Below are 23,168 nucleotides of genomic sequence, written 5' to 3'. Positions count from 1 at the left end.
TTCCTGCACACAGTGCCCTATCCCTGATACCAGGGGTGTTGTGATCTTCCTGCATGCAGTGCCCTATCCCTATTAATACCAGGAGTGTTGTGATCTTCCTGCATGCAGTGCCCTATCCCTATTAATACCAGGAGTGTTGTGATCTTCCTGCATGCAGTGCCCTATCCCTGATATCGGGATGTGTGCAAGAAGATCACAACACCCCCGGTATCAGGAATAGGGCACTGTGTGCAGGAAGATCACAACACCCCCAGTATCAGGAATAGGGCACTGTGTGCAGGAAGATCACAACACCCCTGGTATTAGGGATAGGGCACTGTGTGCAGGAAGATCACAACACTCCTGGTATTAATAGGGATAGGGCACTGTGTGCAGGAAGATCACAATACCCCTGGTATCAGGGTTAGGGCACAAGTTCTAGTCACATTGACTGATCACATTACTTGTTTTGTCAAGCTACCAACTGTTTCCATTTCCCATCCCCCATATACTGTCAGTAGGAAACTTGGTAACATGAATAAATAAGAGGGCAGCCAATAGGAATACATATTCATTCCTAAACTGACCTTAACTGACCTGAAAAGTGTCAAATTGTATCATTTTCAGTTAGTGCGCACTAACTCCCTGTTAGTGCGCACTAACTCCCGTTAGTGCGCACTAACTCGGAGTTAGTGCGCACTAATCGGAAAAAACGATTTTTAACGATTTTTTAACTAAAAAATCGTGCCTAAGACGATTTTCTTGCCCTGCCACACAATTTCTATCGTTAAGACGATATGGAAAACGATTCACATCCCTACCAAATACCATTGTTCTGTCCAGATCTTCTTTAAGGTGTTTGCAAATAAATATTACAGAATATCACTATATCAGCCATGGCTTTACAATAAATTATATTATACAAAAGCAGCATTTCAGAGAATGATATCAATCAAGCACAACAGGCAACACAGCAAGTATGATTGCATTGACTTCTTTCATTATCTAATTGTTCATAATATTTAACATTCAAAAGTAATATCATGTTGGGGTTTGTTCAATTGCTTAGTAGCAGTGCTATATGCTGCCATGTGGAAAATCCATATTCAATTCCTGAGCCTGGCTTCAATTTCTTAGGCTTACAGGGGTCTAGAAATGTTGCCTAAGAAATGTTTGCAGATCTTAAGAAGGAGGGAGTTCGTCATTGCAAAAAAGTGAATCTATTGACTAGGCTCCAGGGATATGCATACTTGTCGCTGGCGAAAACCATTGTCTATCTGTCATTACTAGCCAATCTATGATTCCTGTCATTGTGATGGCTGGACTTGATGTGAAAGGTAGAGGGCAACAAATGGAAAAAAAATCCCAGGATACCTTCAGGTGAAGGTACCCTGGGATTTCCAGAATTGATCTGGAAGACCAAAGATGCAGAAGGAAACAGCTGGGTCTAAAAAAGAAAGGTATATTTTTCATCAAATATCACTGGTGTGTACGGTGCTGACTTACTTTCTATTTTTGTATATTTTTTAGGCCTCAAGTCTAAAAGTATCAATGAGCTAATCAAGGACATCGTAAAAGAGCAGGTTCAAGAGCTCCAAAGTGACATGCAAGAGACCGTAGCCCAGCTTTTTAAGACTGTGTCCAGTTTATCTGTTGAGCTTGAGAGCACAAAAGAAGAAACAAAACAGTTAAATGAGACAGTGTCTTTAATCACAGAAAACACAAAGAAATCTGCCATTGAAGAGGAAAGTAGGCCAACGGTGACCGATATTCTGGATCTTAAGAACCACATTGAAGAAATGAGAAAGGAAATCACCAGGGCCTATGATAGTTCTTTAAAAGAGCTACAGGAAAATCATAAATCATTAGAAAATGATTTGGAACATGAGCGGTCAAGAAGCAGCATCTACTATGAATCCCTTAATAAGACTCTTTCTAAAATGAGGGAGCTTCATGAGCAGCTATTATCTGGTGAAAACATGCAAGAAGAAAAGGGGGTTGCAACAGAAAAGTCAGAGAATGAGAATGTCACTGAACATATCATTGCCCTGCAAGATAAGATAAGGAAGCAGAGTCTATTGATGTTACAGTTGTATGAGGAAGTCAGTGCCCAGGACTGCAAGATCAACAACCTCACAATGACTTTAGAACTTCAGAAAGACTCTAACCAAAAGGCATGTGAAGACAAGTTTTTACTATGTAAGAATGACTTTGAGAAACAGCTCAAATGTACACAAGAAAACATGCGTGTCTTCAACAAAACTCTCTCTGATGTTGTATTTCCAATGGATGATAAAATAGATAAAATGAATGATCAAATAAATGATTTATGTTATGACATGGAGATACTCCAACCTTTCATTGAGCAGGGAGCACCATTTAGTGGCACAGCAGATTCTGAACATCAAAATGAAGTAGCTAGAGTCAACCAGCAGCTTGAAAACCTTACCGCTATAATTAATAGTCTAAGTTCTAATGTCAAAGAACTCACTAAGGAACAAGAGGTGCTAAGAGATGAAGTTCAGTCCCATGACCAAAAATTTGAAAGACGCATTAATGAATGCCTCATGGAGACTGAGGATGGCTTAAATAGTACCTTGACAGTTATCAACAATGCAGTGGATTTCATTCAGGATAACTATGTACTGAAAGAGACGATTTATAACATAAAAGACAACTCTGAGCTTCATAATGATACAGTTAAGAAGTTAGACATGGTGTTAGCTTTGATTCCTCAGTTAATTCAGTTGAATGAGTCCTTCCAGATGCTGATCAGTAAAACTATGAGAAATCAAAACGTGCTGAAAACTATTGAGGTCCTTTCCAATATTTCATATGGTGAACCTGAGAACAACTTGCAGAAGACTGGGGCATCTGCTTATCAAGTTCTGAATGAAATAATCTCCAAAGTCAATCAGTATCATCAAACTATCAGCCTTCTAGAAGACAAGCAAATTAATTCTTCACAGAATGAAAAGAACTATGATTTTCGCTTGTACAACATTGAAACTCAATTAAGCCAGATAATGGCAAACCCCTCCTTTCTAGCAAAGACAAAAGTTGATTGCAAAAATGCAGGAGAAAAAGAACAGGCTATATCCCTTAAGATTCAAGCACTGAATTCTAGAATAAAGGCACTGGAAGCAAGATCAATCAAATTAGCAAATACCATGCCCCTTTTAAATAAGACAGTTCATGGAACTCAAGGGTTATGCCAGAATGTCTATGTGGCCATTCAGAAAGTGAATGCTAGTGTGCCTCAGCAAATAAAAGCTGCCCAGCCTAATGCCACAACTCTGCAGAATGGATTAAAGGAATTTATAGTGTCTGTTACTGAAACAAGAACAGAGACTCTTTTGTCAAATTTCACCCTGTATATGGATAAATCTCTCTCTGATATTATAAGTAACATTGCAAAGCTGCAGAGACAGATGAAAGCGACGGTCAGGAAACCAGCTTTGCCAAAAATGTCGCCCATGAATATCACCACAGCTCTGCAAGGCCGAAGTCAGAGGAACACAGATAGTAATTTTGATCCAGGTAATATATCTAAAGGACAGAAACTGCTAAAAAATATATTTTGTTTTGCAATTCATTATAATTGGCTGATTTATTGATTCATGTGAGACGTTTACTGACACAGCAATCAAGAATGGTGAAAGAAGCTTATCTTGCTCCTCTTTTGGTATTTTCTGGGAAGGTAGGGGTCATACATTTTTCCCAGGGCTAAGTTCATGTGCAGTCCAGCAACCCCAGGACATGAACTTTCCAAAAGGGGGGAGGATAGACTTCCAGAGCACAAGGTGTGGGGAGAAGGAGAACTCTCCACTGGGTGCATATTACTAACAGGTTATAGATACCAAAATAAATAGACAGGACTCTCTGACTGGGTGTTCCAACTTAACCTTTAAGGCTGATCTTCTAAAGTAATCAACTTGCACCACACACAATTGAACATGGCCGCATCCTTGCCCCAAAGTTATTTTCAAACTGCTCCTCTGTCTGTGAAAGTGTCTCTTGGTATTAAGGTCTTGAAACAGTCTTACCTTCCAGGGCATGGAAAGGCAAGTCTCCCAATTGGGCAGGAGTCTTCCAGATGAAGTGGAATCCCTACTTAGACAATACCTATGGTCCTGATGTATTCCAAATTCTCCAGACTCCCAAATCTCCTCTCTTCTTCTGGGGCAAAGACTACAATAGCTGTCTCCAGACAAACAAAAATTCTTTCTCACAGTTCTTCTCTTCACATGGTAAATAGGGGATCTTTCGGATGAAAGGTCTGTGCAGCAGCGAAAAATAACTCTTCTCCTTTCCCCACCCTTGGACAGGAAGCATGGCAGCAAACTTCCTCCCAATTTATTTGTTGATGTGTGTTTGTTTGTATTTTATTATGTGTGTATGAAATAATCCACAATGTATATTAGAATTGCAGAATAATTATTTAATAAGCAAATAAGTAAATAATAAACAAAAAGAAAATCTCCATCAAAAATAATTAATAAAACAGAGTCCCCGAGTGTGAGATGGAACAAAAGAGTTTCTCTCATCTGAATTCTTCCCAGAGGGAGAAAGATTATCACTCCTTGAGCAAGGACTAAGGTAATCCAGACCAAAAAGTAAAATTCAAAAGTTCTCAAATTGAAAAAAACAACACCAACAACAAAATGGGGCAACCTCACTAGCCAGCTTCTGGACTGAGAAGGTATACTGCCTCCTTCCTATTCTGGGAATGCTAGGTCATTTCGCCTGGCCTACCAGAGATAACGAACCAAAGAAAATTACAATGCTTCTCCTTCTAAGTTAAACTAAAAATGCCACACTGAACTTCCACTATGTCTGCTTTTGTGCAGCCTGGAGCTCACCATGCCAGCAATCTCACTGAAGGTGCTCTTAGGAAATGGTACGCTCCTCTCCTAACCCCTAACCTAATGTCCTACACTAGGGCCATCTAGTGGAGATTCCAATAAGGTCTTGATACTTATTTCAATTAATTAGTCAGGCCTTGATTCGCTAAACTCCTTTTTGGCCTGTAGATGTTCGATAGTGGGAAATAGTATATTTGTATCCAATAGCAACTGTCAAATAAAATATATTCATGATTTTAAGCACAAAAATATTTTTCAAAATCACCTCTTGTTCCTGCATTTTCCCTTTCTTACACTCACCCACCAACCCTACTTCCAGTTTCTACATAGATAGAGGGACTCGTCTCAGTGAATGGGGAAGGCACTTTCTGAAATCTTAAGGCAAAATGATTCCAGGACTCAAATCTGTTTATTTAAACAATATATATTTCAGTGATTATAAGAGACAATTAGGAAATATATATTGAAGAGCACTAGATTCATGTTTATGGAAACATATTTTAAAGGAGTAAAAATGATGAGAGCTGTACAGTGTAATAACCAAAGGGCAGCAAGCTTTAGCGAGACTTTTTGAAGGCTTTGATGTTGTGCTATCTCTATCCAGCTCTCTGAAGAAAGAATGAAGATGACTGAGCTCGGGACGAAATGCCCAAGGTATATGAAGTCTGCTCCCACTTCCACAAGGGATTCAAAAACAGGGAGCAGATGAATTATAGTGATTTAACATAAATTTGTGAATCAGAGATATGTCCAAAACAGTGTCTCTAAAAACTCATTTACAGCACTGGCAATAAATGAAAGTCACAGAGACATCTTATGTGGGGACAGAGTAGAAGGTGGAGGCTCACCATAGTGCACAATTTGCTTTAATTTACATTTGTGTCAAATTTGATAGGTAGCCTCCCATGAAAACAACTCAAAGCAGATTATATCATTTTCAGGTGGAAAATCAGAAGCTAAGACTCCTTCTGGTGGCGGGGATCTTATAATCAGAAGAACAGATTTAGGGGGAGAATTAGGGAGTGGTAAGAAACATGAATACCAGTCATGATCCTTGGCTAGCTGGGATATAAACCACATTCATAGTTTTGCCGGAGAAGAGAAAAAGGGAAGGTGAGACTAGTGCCACAATTTGGACAAATGACCTGGCTGGCAATAAAAGTCAGTGTAGTACAAGAAGAGTTTATTAGAAAGGGGGAACGTAGGAAACTGTCAAAGACATTGGTGTTTTCTAAATTATTTCCTGTATATGTCAAGAGGGAGGACAGGCTATGTTGCACTAGTAACTTCAATTCATGGCTAAACAACTGGCAAAAAGTAGAGGGCTTTGGATTTCTTAGGTACTGGGGCTATACATGAAAAGATGAAACACTTTACAGTAGTGATAGCCTGAATCTATCCAAGGTCCTAGGTGAATGGTTCATATCATACATGGTGACTCAGCAGATGATAGCAGACAAGGAGCAATTGGCTCACCCAGTCTGCCCAGCTGACATCCTCTTGTGTTCTCTACCATTTTGGGTAGGTGATCATTTATTTATTTTTATATATCGATGTTCGATTTTGCATATCACAACGGTTTACAGACAACTGAAGGGAGCAGGAAACAAGGTGTTTCCTTATGTCAAATACATGGAACGTATAAAACAGTTAAACGATAAAGTTGAAGTAAACTAAATTAAACTAAGTGTCACTTGTCACAACGATTAACGAATAGCTAAGTAGGGCAGGGAGCCAGATGATCCCTTTTGTCAAATACATCGAGCATTTATAAAAGTTAAAAGAAACAAGTTAAATCAATGGTTAGGGTACAGTTCTTATCTGTTACAAGTGAAAATGTATCATTGGCTGATGGTCCAGTACGTCCTTTAGTTTGTAACAATGAGCGTTGTAACCGCTTAAGGCTGAAAGATCGATGGTTAAGCAAATGGTCAAGGTGTAATTGTTATATATTACAAGTTAATATGATGATTGCTTGATGGCTGAACAAGGATGGGTATGAATAATATGAGAAGGTTCGGTGTACATTGAGTGGAGGGGGGGAAGATTGGGGGAATTCTCATGTTTGTTGCAGCGAAATAACTATGGTGGATAGTAGGGATGTGCAGCAGGGACGGATTCGTCCCATTCGGTATTCGGATTCGTCGGGACTCAAATCCATTGCATTCATTCTCGGGGACCCCGATCCATTCATTAGTTACATATGTATTTGTTTCCCAAAAAAAACCCCATCCCAACCCTTTACATTTAATTAACTACAACTCCTCACCCTCCTGACCCCCTTCAAGACTTGCCAAAAGTCCCTGGTGGTCCAGCGGGGGTCCTGGAGCGATCTCCTGCACTCGGGCTGTCGGCTGCCAGTATTCAAAATGGCGCTGATAGCCTTTGCCCTTTCTATGTCACAGGGGCTACCGGTGCCATTAGTCGGCCCCTGTCACATGGTAGGAGCACAAGATGGCGCCAAGTGCAGGAGATCGCTCCAGGACCCCCGCTGGACCAACAGGTACTTTTGGCAAGTCTTGGGGAGGTCAGGAGTCCCCCCCAAGACTTGCCAACGCTGACCTCTGCTCAACCTCTCTGTTGGCCATGGGTTTTTTTGAGGGGGCCAGCAACCTTTTAAGGCAATGGCAGTCATGTTAAAGGGCTGCTTGCTGAGTTCCATTGTGTCACAGTATTTGGCTGCAACACAAAGGAACGTGCCGTGTAGCCACGCTGCTTTTTCAGGGGAGTGGCCCCACTATCGTGACAACACCCCCTGCGATAGCGGGATCCCTTCCTGTGGCTTGATGAATCTAGGGGTTAACCGGATAAGTAGCTCCTCCCTGGAATACCCTGTCCTGCCTACCAATTAGCCAGATATTTAGCTGAATAAATAGTTATCCAGCTATGTGGCAGTTGCTGAACATGGCCCAGTCTTGAAATGCTGCCATTTTTCCTGAAAAGTCCCTACTTATCTGGCTCAGTGGCCCTGAATATCAGGTTCTGAGAATATTGTAGAGAGAACCCTTGGAAGAAAGTGTTTCTTTATTGGTAATTTATAGTAAGTTAATGTGCACAATGAACGATCTCCTTTCCTGATTAGGAGTGACACACCATTCCATTTTGGACTTATAGACCATCTCAATTTTTCTTCAAAATGTTCTCATTCAATCTGCAAGGACAAATGCTCTGACAGATCAATAGCATGAGACAGCAGGAAATATGTTTCACGGTGAATAGTTATACAGTATTGACCAAACTGCACTAGTATTTTAAAATCAAATAATTACCAGAAAAAAAATGAAGTTGCAGAGGTTAATTGCCCTTTTCAAGTACAATCATCCCTGGATATACCTGATCGGTAGAACTATTGCTTTCACGTACTGTTTTTATTTAATACAGATTTAAAATCGTTAGATACTAATCCTGAGCATAATCGACTCTGCATAGTTCCCAGATGCAATAGTTGTACCCCGACTCAGCTGTTGGCAGGCTGTGTATCAACTGTTTCATCTGAGTGACTGAATATCTGATTTGTTCCTAAACAGTTTCCCAGTAGACCTCAATGGTATTTTATTACTTGTTTAAAGGGTTGTTTGTTCAGCAACTGGCAGACAATACCTCACAGATGGAGTTTGGCTTCTTGTCCTTTTAACAAGAACATAACTCTGCCTTAACAATGGATCTGTCACCAGTCCTACAAAATACCCAATGACAAACAAACACATATATCTGGACCTGCTCTGTGATTTCTTTCAGTCACCTCATTTGTACAGCTGCTCTTACCAATGCTGTCTGATCCATGTGACTTGACATTTTAAAACCTTAACTGATTAAACAGAACAAGGGCTTTCAAATTTGTGCTTTATACCAAGAAGTAGTAGGCCAGAGGCCAGTCACTACTGAGGGAGCAGAGACTCTAATTGATGGGAAAGGACCTGCTGTTAGGTGAAGGACTAACGCGCAGCAGTGGGTAAGTCTATAACAATGGGGAGGAGAAGGGGTAGATGGAGGAAGGGGTAGACTAGAGGTTACAAAACAGAAGGGAGGAAGTGACTGAGCTGTACAGGAAAAAGGTGATGTGGATATATGTAAGGGAGATAGAAGGATGAGAACAAGCGGGGGAAATGGAGCTTAGAGGCAAAATACAGATCAGGGGCCTGAGAAAAACAGGGAGGCAAAGTGTGTGTGTGTGTGTAAGAGAGACTGAAAGAAAAATGATTGAAAAATATTTAGAAAAGAGAAACATAGGTTGATGGCAGAAAAAGACCAAAAAGCCCTTCCAGTCAGCCCAGCAATCTTATTTTATATTGGATCCACAGACCTTTAGTCCGTGCCCATTTTTTTTGTCACTAGAGTTCCAGTCCCCCTCCCCCCCACCCGTTCTGTTGAAGCAGATCGTTGGGGTTGTGGACCCTTGGGCAGGGACAAGTGATGTGTGACCACTGAGGGATTGCCCCCAGTAGTTCTCGTCTCCGTTAGGTGGAGCTGGCGAGGACAACCCGGCAGGACCTTCACCTATATCAGCCTCCTTCCCAGGAGGTTGAGCCCTTGGGTGCCGGGCCCGGCAGAACTTAGGTGCAGGTGCCTCGATGAAAATGATGAAGCTGAAGACGAATACAGTGTCGGAGATCTAGGTCAGGGCTGGCAGCGAATGTGTGGAACGGAGTCCTATCCGAAGGTCCAGGGCATGCAGCAGTCAAGCAAGAACGAAGTACCAGGCCAAGGGTCGAGACGGCCAGCAGACAAGCGGAGACAAGAGGACAAGCTGAGGTCAAACCAGGAGATCAAGCCAAGGACTGGGACACAGGAACTGAGGATCAAGGAGGAGGCCAGAGACAGGAACAAAGGCACGGTCAGGAAGGCAGGAAGGCAGGAATTGGAACACAAGACTGGATACAGGATCACGCGGACTGGAACAGGAGCAAGAATGAAACCAAGAACAGGTTCATAAGAACATAAGAACATAAGAAATTGCCATGCTGGATCAGACCAAGGGTAGAGGGTTTGGCCTCTGTTTCCAACAGAGGCCAAACCAGGCCACAAGAACCTGCCAATTACCCAAACACTAAGAAGATCCCATGCTACTGATGCAATTAATAGCAGTGGCTATTCCCTAAGTAAACTTGATTAATAGCCGTTACTGGACTTCTCCTCCAAGAACTTATCCAAACCTTTTTTGAACCCAGCTACACTAACTGCACTAACCACATCTTCTGGCAACAAATTCCAAAGCTTTATTGTGCGTTGAGTGAAAAAGAATTTCTCTGATTAGTCTTAAATGTGCTACTTGCTAACTTCATGGAATGCCTCCTAGTCCTTCTATTATTATTTGAAAGTATAAATAACAGAGTCACATCTTCTCGTTCAAGACCTTTCATGATCAAAGCAGGAACAAGACGAAGAGACGTCTGGAACAGCAACTAGCACTCCGAGGAGACGACCTGTTGCAAAGGCAAGGAGCTGGAGACTGCTGTGGGGTTTAAATACCCTGGTAGCATGACGTCATCTCCCGGAGCCAGGCCGAGGTTTCCTGCTGCAGCCCCTTTAAATGGCGGAGCCTCCCGCGCAAGCCTAGGAGGGGCCCTGCTGGCTGGAGGAAGACGGCATTGGCGGCCGCGTGGAGGGCCGTGATCGGCCTGCCGCAGAACGGGCCGCACCACGTCGGGCTGCAGCAGTGATGGGCAGTGAAAGAGGTAGGGGGGACCAGCCAGGCGCCACAACACAGGTAGTATTGCTAGGATGTTGTATATTATATAATTGTTTCATATTTTATATTTATCAGACTGTACATTCTCACCCAGTGTCATCTAATTGTTCTGTAAACCCCAATGACTTTTGGATTTATTTAAATATTTAATTATTTATTTAATAATTTTTATATACTGACTTTTCATGCGAGCATATCAAATCGGTTTACAGTAGTTAGCAATTAATATTTAAAATTATTTGCATTTCCAAGAAGAAAGAAGTAAATACATTATTTCATAATATTAACACAGCAAACTAAATAGTATGCTAAATAATCAAAATTTAAACTTTAGCTCCCAATTGTTATTATTAACCCCCATGGCTCTTAGATTTAGCTCCTTAGGGATCTGCAGAGTTTATCCCATGCCCTCTTGAAGTTCCTCACTGTCTTATTCTTCACCATCTCCTCCAGAAGGGTATTTCAGGTGTCCGCAACCCACTCCGTGAAGAAATATTTCCTGACATTCAATTTGAGTTTTCCTATCTGGTGTTTCATATTTTGACCCCTCGTTCTCCTTATAGCTTTCAATTAGAAGAGGTTAGTTTTCAGTTGTGCATCGTTTATATCTTTCCTGTATCTGAAGGTCTGTATCATGTCCCCTCTGTGTCTCCTCTCTTCCAGGGTATACATATTTAGTGCCTTCAGCCTGTTCTCATAGGTTATATGATGGAGACCTTCCATCATTCTGGTCTCCCTTCTCTAAACTGCCTCCATCCTATCTCTGTCTCCCTTGAGATATGGACTCCAGAACTGAACACAGTACTCCAGGTTGGGCCTCACCAAGGACTTGTACAAGAGAATTATCACCTTTTTTCTTGCTAGATATTCATTTTTCTATGCAGCCCAGCATTCATCTGGCTTTAGCTATAGCCTTGTCACACTGCTTTCCCATCTTCAGATTGCTAGATACTATGACCCTAAGGTCCCTCTCTTGCTCCGTACACATCAGCACTTCACCCGCCAGCACATACAGTTACTTTGCATTGCCGCACCCCATTTTGATGCATGACTCTGCACTTCTTAGCATTGAATCTCAGCTACCAGGTTTTGGACCACTCCTCGAGATTTCTTAAATCACATCTCATTCTCTCCACTCCTTCTGGGGTGTCCACCCTGTTGCAGATCTTAGTATCATCCGCAAACAGACAGACTTTACCCTTTATCCGCTCCGCTATATCGCTCACAAAGATATTGAACACCACTGGTCCCAACACCGCTCCTTGCAGCACACCACTTAAAACCTCTCTCTTTTCAGAGTAGGTTCCATTCACCATTGCACTCTGCCTTCTACCTGCCAGCCAGTTTGCAATCCACGTCACCATCTTGACAAGAGGAAAGGAAAGAGATACAGGTTAATCAAAGAGTCAGACCCAAGAGGCAAAACAATATGGAGTAAAAATGGTTAAGCACCGAGGGGCAGATCTTAAACATATGTGCAGGTGTAGATTTGTTCTCGCAACCTGGTGCGCATGTTCTAAAATCCAGGGTCGGCGCACACAAGGGGTTGCACACGTGCACCTTGCGCGCCCCGAGCCCGAGGGGAGCCCCGATGGCTTTCCCTGTCCCCCCACCCCCGGCTTCCCCTCCCTTCCCCTATCTAACCCACCCCCCGGCCCTACCTAAATGCCCCCCCCCACCTTCTTCGATGGAGTTATGCCTGCCTCTGGCAGGCGTAACTTGCGCGTGCCGGCTGGCCAGGCCCCGACACAGGCTGCTGTGTCAGGGCACTCGGCCATGCCCCTGGACCGCTGCCCCACCCCCGGCCCCGCTCCCGGACCGCCCATTTTTCAAAGCCCTGGGACATACGTGCGTCCCGGGGCTTGCACACACCGCCGAGCCTATGCAAAATAGGCTCGGCGTGCGCGGGGGTAGGTTTTCGGGAGTTACGCGCGTATCTTACGTGTGTAACCCTTTGAAAATCTACCTCTGAGAAAAAAGCCACGAATAATGGAAGCAAATATTTATAGTAGATGCAAAAAGCCTTGTTTTATATTCTGTAAACCTGCCTAGAGTCTTTTATGAATTGAATGGTATATAAATCGAATGAAGGAGACAATCAATAAATAAATAAATAGTGGAATAAAATATAGGGAAACAGGTAAAAAGAGTTGAGAGTGAGTGAACAAAACACGGAGTGACAGCTACTAAAAAATTGAAAAAAGAAAAAGACAAAATGCATAGAAAAAGAGAAAAATGTAGAGAAACTGAAGCTCATACCAGAAATAGAATTAGAAAAAGGAAAAGAAAGAAAAAGTTGAATATGATTTAGAACACGGGTAGACAATGCTGGTCTTGGAATGCTATAACCGGGTCTGGTTTTCAGGATATCTACAATGAATATGTATGAGGTATATTTGCATGCACTTGCCTACATTGCATAAAAATAGATATCATACATATTCATTGTGGATGGCCTGAAAATCAGATCTGTGGCACTGCAGGATTGGAACTGTCTACTCTGGTTCAGAATGAAAATGAAAAATATAAAGAAAATTGAAGAAAGAAGATGAAGGCAAAGACAGTGTAAGAAATATATAAAGAAAATGTAATAGCAGAGAACTGGGAGACAGAAAAAATGGTGAGGACAATGGCTCAGTTCACTCAATATCTTTTTTGACTTCTGAAAGTAGAACTTTCATTATCACCAACAAATGCCACCTTTGATACAAAAGTTGCCAAATATGCTGCTCCAATTCACTTTGAACTCTGCTTTCCTTTCATTTTATTTATTTTTATGTTTCCACGGCTTTCCTCCTTGTTTTGCCCATGTTTATACTATCAGCACCCAAGACTGCTCTCTGCTTTCTTCCATCTCTTTTGCCATCTATCATGCAAGCAAACCTAATTTTCCCTTTGACTAGGTCTTCTACTAAGCTTTCCCAGCTCCCAGCATTTCACATACTCTTTCATCTGAGATCATGCCCCTAGAATCTTTTATAACACCTCATTTCAAATACAGGGATTATCTTCATGATCTCTGTACTATATTTCAGTTTCTTAGCACTAAGATGATGGATGCACTCAGAAGCTATTTCTTTAGCTTTAAGGGGTGAATTTTCAAAATCATTTCTGCAACATAAAACACAGGTCTTTGCACGGAAGTAGCTTGTTATACATCTTAATTTATTCTTTATTAAATTTTTCAAATTATAATAACAAATACTTCTTTGTCATACAGAAATTTGAGTGCTTTTACAATGAAATACGAAAGAAAACAAAATTTTGTCATTTCCATTAGAGGTAACATTTTAACTCTTAGTTTTGCACTATCACATTATAGAGGACAATATTTCGGGGGGCGTACGGAAATACAGAGGAGTAATCTATAGGGAAATTCTAATTCAATCAATAGCCAACCAAGAGTAGACTTTCTTAATTACTAACCCTCCATAGTTGTTTCAACTGTCATTGGGCATTTAGAACTCAGGAATTCTCTCAACTGTGGTATATCAAAGAAAATGTAAGTAGACCCACGCCAGCCTATAACACACTTACACGGGTATTTCACAATGAAACTCGCTCCCAAAGATAATACATTGGGTTTCATTTGAAGAAATGCTTTCCGCCTCACCTGGGTGGCTTTGGCAAGGTCAGGAAATATCCTTACCAAGTCCCCACAGAAAGGTACCCGTAAATTTTTATAATAATTACGCATAATCAAATTAATATCTTCTTCTGAAATGAAAGTCACTAAAAGAGTCTCTCTTCTGGCGACCTCTATTTCTGATGCCTCTAAATACTGTGTCAGATTGTCCATGTTATCCAAAACACTTATTCTAGGTGTACTTTGCCTCTGAGAAAGATGTAATATCTTTTTTATCACAGGAATTTTCTCCTGGGGGATTTTTAAAAATTCTCCCAGGTATTTCTTAATTGTTACTAGGCATTGTTCATCCTTAATCACCGGGAAATTTAATAAACGAAGGTTCAAGTGTCTGAAAGAGTTTTCAAGAAACTCCATTTTACGTAATGTGGCAAGCCTTTCCCTAGAGAATGCTGCTGAGACTTCTTTTAAATCTTTGACCTCCGATTCAATCCTTTGGATAACGGATCCTTGTTCCTGTAATATTTGCTGATGATCGTGGGCTACAATATCCAATTTGGCAGAAACCCCTTGTAACTTATGAGATTGCTCCTGTATCTTAATGTCCATTCCAGCCATAAGCTCCCATAGGGAGTCTAAAGTCACAATTGCAGGTTTTTCAATCCGGTAAGTGTTCTGACTCACCCCATTAGCTCTAGAAGTCGAATCCACTCTCTCAGCTGCCTCCGCCATTCTTCCACCTTCTCCAACTGCTCCATTCAGCTTTATGGGAGTTGATGTCGTCGCTACCCCAGAGCCAACTCCTTCGGCTCCCACCGACTGGTCTCCTCCGACCGAGTTTCCTCGGGGTTCTCCAGTAGCTTCAGGGGATTCTGGGGAGGAAGCTTGCTGCGCATGTTTCGGGTTCGGCAGGCTTAGAGATATCTCTCCCGGTGAAATGGGCTCTCCTCTAACCCCTCCACCCGCGGGAGCCGCCGCCTGCGCCACTGATGTCGCGTACTCCCGGATTAGCCTCTGGTCAGAAGGTAGGGAGGGTTCGGATGGGTATACCCTCACCTTACCTTTCCTTTTGTGGGGCATTTTTCAAGAAATGCGGCAATAATAACCAAAGTAACTCAGAAACGATCAGAGCGTCCGGGAGCTGCTACCTCTTAGTCGGCCATCTTGGTTACGCCCCTCCTCTGTCTGCTTGTTATACATCTGCCTGGAGTTTGTGCACATACTTTTATATGAAGAAAAAAAGAGGCATCCTGGGAGAGGTGGCGTTTGGATTTACTCCCATACTTTTGATTTGTAAAAGGATTCATGTACATTGCATGCATAGTTACGTGTTGCAAAGAGAAGGTGTAAGTTGATGCAGTTGAGTTTGTGCACATTGTTAGGGATAATTTTCAAGGTCAGTTTCCGTGTATCTGTTCACTTTGTAAATTGGTGAAACTTATGTGCATAGCAGCCTCATGATTTACTCACAATGTTAGAAAATTATCTTTCCTAAGTTCCTACTGAGAAAACCCTTATAGTCCCAAAAGTCATTTTGTGCACTGCACATTCTTCTTTATTCAGCTTCTGTTAGACATTTTCTATCTTCTGTGATCCAGTAGCTGAATTCCAGTTACCTAGATGTTTAGATTCTTTAACTTGTTCCAGTTTTGTACTATCAGTAAATCAGCATGGTTATTTTTGCTGATTTTCATAATTTTCATTTTCTTGATGTTCAAATTCTTTCCTTAGACCTTACAGTTGGAGGTAGATCTTTAAAAAGTACGCCGGATTTTATAAGATACGCGCGTAGTCACGCATATCTTATAAAATCCGGGGTCGGCGCGCGCAAGGCTGCACAAAATCGGCAGCCTGCGCGTGTCAAGCCGCACAGCCTGCCTCCGTTCCCTCCGAGGCCGCTCCGAAATAGGAGCGGCCTCGGAGGGAACTTTCCTTCCGCGTCCCCCCACCTTCCCCTCCCTTCCCCTCCCTAACCCCCCCCCTGGCCCTACCTAAATCCCCCCCCCCCCCACACCTTTGGTGGGCAAGTTACGCCTCCTTGAAGCAGGTGTAACTTGCGTGTGCCGCCTCGCATCCCCCGGCACAGGCCGCAGTGCCGGGGGACTCGGGACCACCCTCCTGGCCCGCCCCCGAACTGTCGCCATGCCCCCGGACCCACCCTGGACCGCCCCCGGACATGCCCCTCCCACCCCTTTTATGAAGCCCTGGGACTTATGCGCGTCCCGGGGCTTTGCGAGCGCCGGCACGCAGGGCTTTTAAAATCTAGCCCATTATGCATAATCTATTTCTTTTACAAGTTTTTCTCCCAGATGTCAGTAGTACTGTGGCAACAGCATATCAAATGTCCATCAAGTTCATAACATTATTACAGGGGTGGCCAACTTCAGCCCTCGACAGCCATAAACAGACCAGGTTTTCAGGATATCCACAATTAATATGATTAGATTTTCATAGAATGGAGGCAATGCATGCAAAACTATCTCATGCATATTACATAAGAACATGCCATACTGGGTCAGACCAAGGGTCCATCAAGCCCAGCATCCTGTTTCCAACAGTGGCCAATCCAGGCCATAAGAACCTGGCAAGTACCCAAAAACTAAGTCTATTCCATGTTCCCATTGCTAGCAATAGCAGTGGTTATTTTCTAAGTCAACTTAATTAATAGCAGGTAATGGACTTCTCCTCCAAGAACTTATCCAATCCTTTTTTAAACACAGCTATACTAACTGCACTAACCACATCCTCTGGCAACAAATTCCAGAGTTTAATTGTGCATTGAGTAAAAAAGAACTTTCTCTGATTAGTTTTAAATGTGCCACATGCTAACTTCATAGAGTGCCCCCTAGTCTTTCTGTTATCCGAAAGAGTAAATAATCGATTCACATCTACCCGTTCTAGACCTCTCATGATTTTAAACACCTCTATCATATCCCCCCTCAGCCGTCTCTTCTCCTAACCTCTTTAGTCTTTCCTCATAGGGAGCTGTTCCATTCCCCTTATCATTTTGGTCGCCCTTCTTTGTACCTTCTCCATCGCAATTATATCTTTTTGAGATGCGGCGACCAGAATTGTACACAGTATTCAAGGTGTGGTCTCACCATGGAGCGATACAGAGGCATTATGACATTTTCCGTTTTATTCACCATTCCCTTTCTAATAATTCCCAACATTCTGTTTGCTTTTTTGACTGCCGCAGGACACTGAACTGACAATTTCAATGTGTTATCCACACTATGACGCCTAGATCTCTTTCTTGGGTTGTAGCACTTAATATGGAACCTAACATTGTGTAACTATAGCATGGGTTATTTTTCCCTATATTCATCACCTTGCACTTATCCACATTAAATTTCATCTGCCATTTTGATGCCCAATTTTCCAGCCTCACAAGGTCTTCCTGCAATTTATCACAATCTGCTATTGATTTAACTACTCTGAACAATTTTGTATCATCTGCAAATTTGATTATCTCACTCGTCGTATTTCTTTCCAGATCATTTATAAATATATTGAAAAGTAAGGGTCCCAATACAGATCCCTGAGGCACTCCACTGCCCACTCCCTTCCACTGAGAAAATTGTCTATTTAATCCTACTCTCTGTTTCCTGTCTTTTAGCCAGTTTGCAATCCACAAAAGGACATCACCACCTATCCCATGACTTTTTACTTTTCCTAGAAGTCTCTCATGAGGAACTTTGTCAAACGCCTTCTGAAAATCCAAGTATACTATATCTACCGGTTCACCTTTATTCATTGTGGATATCCTGAAAATCTGGCCTGTTTGTGGCTCTCAAAGATCAGACTTGGCCACCTCTGAATAAAATCAGATCTAAAACTGATAATTTACCACCGGCCGGTGAGTAAAAAGATTTCTCATTTCGACTCGTTCAAGTACACAAATTTTCTTCACATTTTCATCAACGTCTGTCGACAATAACATGGCCACGGGATTTTAAAAATGTCCCAATTGTAATCGGACAATGTCCATTACAGACCCACACCTCGAGTGTGTACTTTGCTTGAGCCAATCGCACGATGTCACATCTTGCCCAAAATGTGCTGAGATGACCGCTAAGGGTCGGAAGGCATGTCAAGAAAAGATGGAACACTGTTCCATCTTCAACCTTTGCCATCTCCATCGACGTCCACTCAGTCATCTCCGCCCGGAGTTTCAAAACGACTGATCCTTAAAAAACTTCGTCTGGAAGGTTCAGGGGACCATCTATCACCGATCCCATCCGTGGCATCGACCAAGTCAGCGGCGGAACATCGACCAAAACATCGGCATCGACATCGCCATCCATCGATCCCGGAATCTCTGCTATCCCCAGAGAAATCGATCGCCAAGCGGCCTCGTCTCCAGGAAATACCGAGGCCTTCGACACCTTGCTAACGCGACCTCCTAATTTAAATATTGCATGGCGCCCCTCTTTGGAGCGCCATGCGCACGTTATGAGAGCGGGCGCTGACTGTTCAGTGCCTGCTTTCTACGTGCCTTTATTGCATCAGCCCCAAAAAGTCTAATTAGGAGTTCCAAGTGTCTTTTCTGCAGATTTTTCTATTTGGCACTACAGGAGTGCATGTAAATATAATATGCTTGTTCTAAGTGATATTTTTGCCTGAGAAGACTATACAATTGAATTTTCTTTTTCATGTAAAATGTGTTATAAATGCATAATTTAATTGTGTGTGTCTGTAAAGGGTGTTGGAGTGTGTGTGTGTGGGGGGGGGGGGGGCGTGTGTGCAAGGCCGTAAGGTTTACCTAGGTTACCTAATGCCCTTCCTTATCCATCGGTTCTAGGGGGGGAAAGCTTATTAGTTTTTAAAACTATAGATTGCAGGATGGAGCTGGGCTTTATTTGATGGGCCCAGGACAGGCACTGAATGAATCGAGGGGGGGGGGGGGGCAGCACAGTAATTTTTCTCACAGGGCAGCAAAAGAACTAGCACCAGCCCTGCAGGTGGCAATCAGGAAGAGTCAAGATCGAAAGCAGTGGTCAGAACCAGGAAGACAAGTCGAGGACAGACAAGACGCAGCAAGGAACACAGACCAGGAAAGAGGGATAAGGATCAGAACAACTGGAAGAAGGCAGGAATCATGGGAAGCACAGGCAGAAACACAGAAGGCACAGACAGGAGCAATGGGAAGATGGAGAAAAGCAACACACACTGCAGGCAAAGCTCGCAGGAGAACCTGTTGCAGAGGCACTGTTAGGATTGCGGCTGGGGTTTAAATCCCTAGCCACATGATGCCATCAGGAGGCACCAGTAGAGAGGTTTCCTGCTGCAGGGTCTTTAAGGTGTGATGTGCTGCGCATGTGTGCCTAAGTAGGCCTGAGTCGGGAGCGGTATAGCGGCATTGTGAACACATCGGCAAGGGCTGAGTTGATTAGTCGTGGGTGGGGACGTCACCATGCTGCTACTGACTTGCGACTGGGCAATCTGTCATGGGGTTCTTAGTCAAACACCTTATGAAAATCCAAATACACTATATCCAATGGCTTGCCATTATCCACTTGTTTATTAACCCCTTCATAAAAAAGTAGCAGATTGGTGAGGTGAGATTTCACTTGTGTAAATCTATGTTGGCTGTGTCCCATTAAACCATGTCTTTTTATATGTTCTGTGATTTTGCTCTATAGAATAGTTTCCTCAATTTTTCCCAGCACTGAAGTAAGACTCATTGGTCTATAGTGTTCTGGATCACCCCTGGATGCCTTTTAAAAATTGGGGTTACATTGGCAACCTTCCAGTCTTCAGGTACAATGGACAATTTTAATGATAGGTTACAATATATTAGTAATAGATATGCAATTTTATTTTTTAGTTCTTTCAGAACTCGGGGGTTTATACCATCAGGTCTGGGTGATTTGCTACTCTTTAGTTTGATATTCTGATCAATTACATCTTCCAGCCTCACCATGATTTGCTTCAATTCTTTTGAATCATCACCATTGAATACAGTTTCTGTCATTAGTATCTTCCCAATATCCTCTTCAATAAACACCAAAGCAAAGAATGTATCTTTCTGCAATGGCCTTATCTTCCATAAATGCCCCTTTAGCCCCTCAGTCATCTAACAGTCCAATCAACTCCTTCACAGGTTTCCTGCTTCGAATATATTTCTAAAAGTTTTCATTATGAGTTTTTCCCTCTATGGCAAGATTCTTTTCAAATTCTCTTTTATCCTATCTTATCAATGTTTTACATCTATCTTGCCAATGCGTATGCTTTTTCCTATTTTCTTAAGATAGATCCTGATTTCCAATTTTTGAAAGAGTTTTTTTTGGCTAAAATAGCCACTTTCACCTCGCCTTTTAACCATGCCAGTAGCTGTTTGGCCTGCATTCTGCTTCTTTAATGCATAGACTACATCTAAACTGGGATTCCAAGATGGTATTTTTTAATCTTTATTAATTTTTTAAACATTATATCAAGATAATCGTCTTGATAATAAATCAAATGCATACGTACATAAATTCTCATGCAATTAAAAAATAAGAAAATACATTAACCTATGTATACATTTCAAGTCCACTATATGAGATCCAAGTGATCCTATTTACACATCATCATATATAAATCTAAACTTAGCATCGGCAGGAGTTATCTATATTATATGAGGTGGAACAAATTCAGACATTATCAAGGCATTGGAGCCAGGTTATGAGTGCTCAAACACGCTGTATTTCAGACTTATCACACAAAAACTGTGTTAGTTGGGATGGCAGGAAAAAGAGAAAAGATTTATCTCTAAACTTTACTAGACATCTACAGGGAAATCTTAACATGAACGATGCCTCCAGCTGTAAGACCTGGGGCCTTAATATCAAGAATTGCTTTCTAGGGGTGTGCATTCGTATTGAACATAAATGTAAAATGCTACTTTTTTTTTTTTTTAACTTAAAAAAGTGATAAGACATAAACGATCGGATTTCCAACTTATTCAACATAGCTATGTTGAATAAGTTGGAAATCGCGATTGTTGATCCAAAATAAAAATTTAAACCCCTCACCTTCCTTAATCCCCCCCCAAAGACTTACCACAACTCCCTGGTGATCCAGCGAGGAGTGAGGACGCCATTTCTGAAAGCCTTTCCGAGGAGCAAGTGACGTCGGCGCCACGTCGGAGTGATGTGGCGTCACGTGATTCCCCGCGGGTTCGCGCCGGAACGCTCGTTCGGCCCAAAAGAAACTTTTGGCCAGCTTGGGGGGGTCAGGAGGCCCCCCCAAGCTGGCCAAAAGTTCCTTTTGGGCCGAACGAGGATCCCGGAAGCGACCCCGCGGGGAATCACGTGACGTCAGCGCCACGTCGCAGTGATGCGGCGTCACGTGATTCCCCGCGAGTTCCCTCCGGCACCCTCGTTCGGCCCAAAAGGAACTTTTGGCCAGCTGGGGGGTGTCAGGAGGCCCCCCCAAGCTGGCCAAAAGTTCCTTTTGGGCCGAACGAGCGTTCTGGTGCGAACCCGCGGGGAATCACGTGACGCCGCGTCACTCCGATGTGACGCCGACGTCACGTGCTCCTTGCAAAGTTGGTCAGAAATGGCGTCCTGACCCCGCTGGACCACCAGGGAGTTGTGGTAAGTCTTGGGGGGGGGGGATTAAGGAGGGTGAGGGGTTTAAATTTTTATTTGTACATATGGACATATACTCAACTCATTGAATTCTGTTTATGTCCATATTGACCGCAAATGGGACCCCCTTTGGACATATGGACATATGAACTTAAACTTTTGCTCTGCACATCCCTATTGCTTTCTCTTTTTCTGCATGTACTTAGACACGTCTGGAAATATCCTCACTTGCATCCCCATAAATTTTTCAAGACGATGTATAAAATATAAAAAATCCATTCCTTGTCCATCTCCATTGCCAATGCAAAGTTAACTATCAAGGTAGCTCGTTCAGCATGAGCTTGGTCTGATAACTTCAGAAAGTCCGTAAGATTCAGACCCACAGCTCCATTTTTTTCCTTGCCTGGTTCCTTCACAGGACCAAGAGTCCCGCCAGAAGCTTTTCTTAAATCATCTCTCAAAGGGATATAAAATACTCGAGTGAGTGGTGGAATTTGATCTGAAGGTACTTTCAGGATTTCCTGTAAATATTGCTAAACATATCTCTTGGTATTATTTGAGAGACCTTAGGGAAATTAATTATTCGAAGATTCTTATTTTTTAACAAGTTCTCCATATTTTCAATTTTATTTAGCAAAGCCAAATTATCTTTAACCATAAGTTCTTGCTTACTTTTCAAAGAATCATATGAAATTTTCCTCTCAGTCTCTTGACTATGAATTGCTTTCACCGAATTTTCCAATGATTTAATTTGAGTTATCAGTTTTAAATATAAGTGGCTCAGTCTGTTTTATCATTAAGTTACCAAGCTCGACCATAGATTCCCATAATGATTCTAAAGTTATTTGTCCCGTCCTTTGTGGACAGTAAAAGGAAATCCTTCAACTTATCTGCTGAGGCATGGATGTGCTTCCCAATAAACTCAGCTTTTTTTCGCCTCTGTCTGGACTGCCAAGGAGTGCTTCATGCCGTCCGGGCAGTTCTTCCATACCGCTTTCTCCCGAGGGTAGTCTCCCTGACCGGCTCTCCCCACTAGCACTTTCAGCCTGCAGGGCTTCCGGGTCCCCATCCGGGTCTCGCAGCAACACTGGATTCCTTGGCACCTCCCTCTGCATCGGGGACAGCGTGGTCTCGGAGTCTGGCAGGGAACTCAGGTCCTCTCTCTCTGTTCCCTGCTCTCGCGTCTCCTCTCCCGATGTAGCTGCTCCTCGAAGAACATGGGCGTCCATTGGGCCGAATCTTGGCGTCTCAGGGGGAGCCCCAGGGAAGTCTTTCTTGAGGGCACACTTTTTCTAGCTGAATGGTGCATCTTAGCAAGGAAACTTTCAAGAATAATCGCAAGGAAAGAGCACCACGCTCACGGTGCTAATACTCAATCGCCTTCTTGGATCTTCAAGATGGTATTTTTAAAAAATGATCATGCCTGATATAAGCTTCCTTGTAGTTGCATCTTTCAGATTTTATTCTATTTT

The 23,168-nt window shown here is 42.6% G+C and overlaps 1 protein-coding gene across 1 annotated transcript in view; it reads left to right on the top strand.

The window, feature by feature from the left end:
* Window positions 1–23,168, top strand: part of MMRN1 (multimerin 1) — a 152,354-nt gene that overhangs the window by 88,612 nt on the left and 40,574 nt on the right. Inside the window, exon 6 of the mRNA XM_029597725.1 lies at window positions 1,510–3,519. Coding sequence (XP_029453585.1) covers window positions 1,510–3,519 — 2,010 coding nt within the window. The remainder of the gene's footprint in view (window positions 1–1,509; window positions 3,520–23,168) is intronic.

The sequence above is a fragment of the Rhinatrema bivittatum genome, chromosome 1 (genome assembly GCF_901001135.1).
Source record: "Rhinatrema bivittatum chromosome 1, aRhiBiv1.1, whole genome shotgun sequence".
Classification (NCBI taxonomy): Eukaryota; Metazoa; Chordata; class Amphibia; order Gymnophiona; family Rhinatrematidae; genus Rhinatrema; species Rhinatrema bivittatum.
This window is presented reverse-complemented; position numbering and strand designations above follow the sequence as displayed.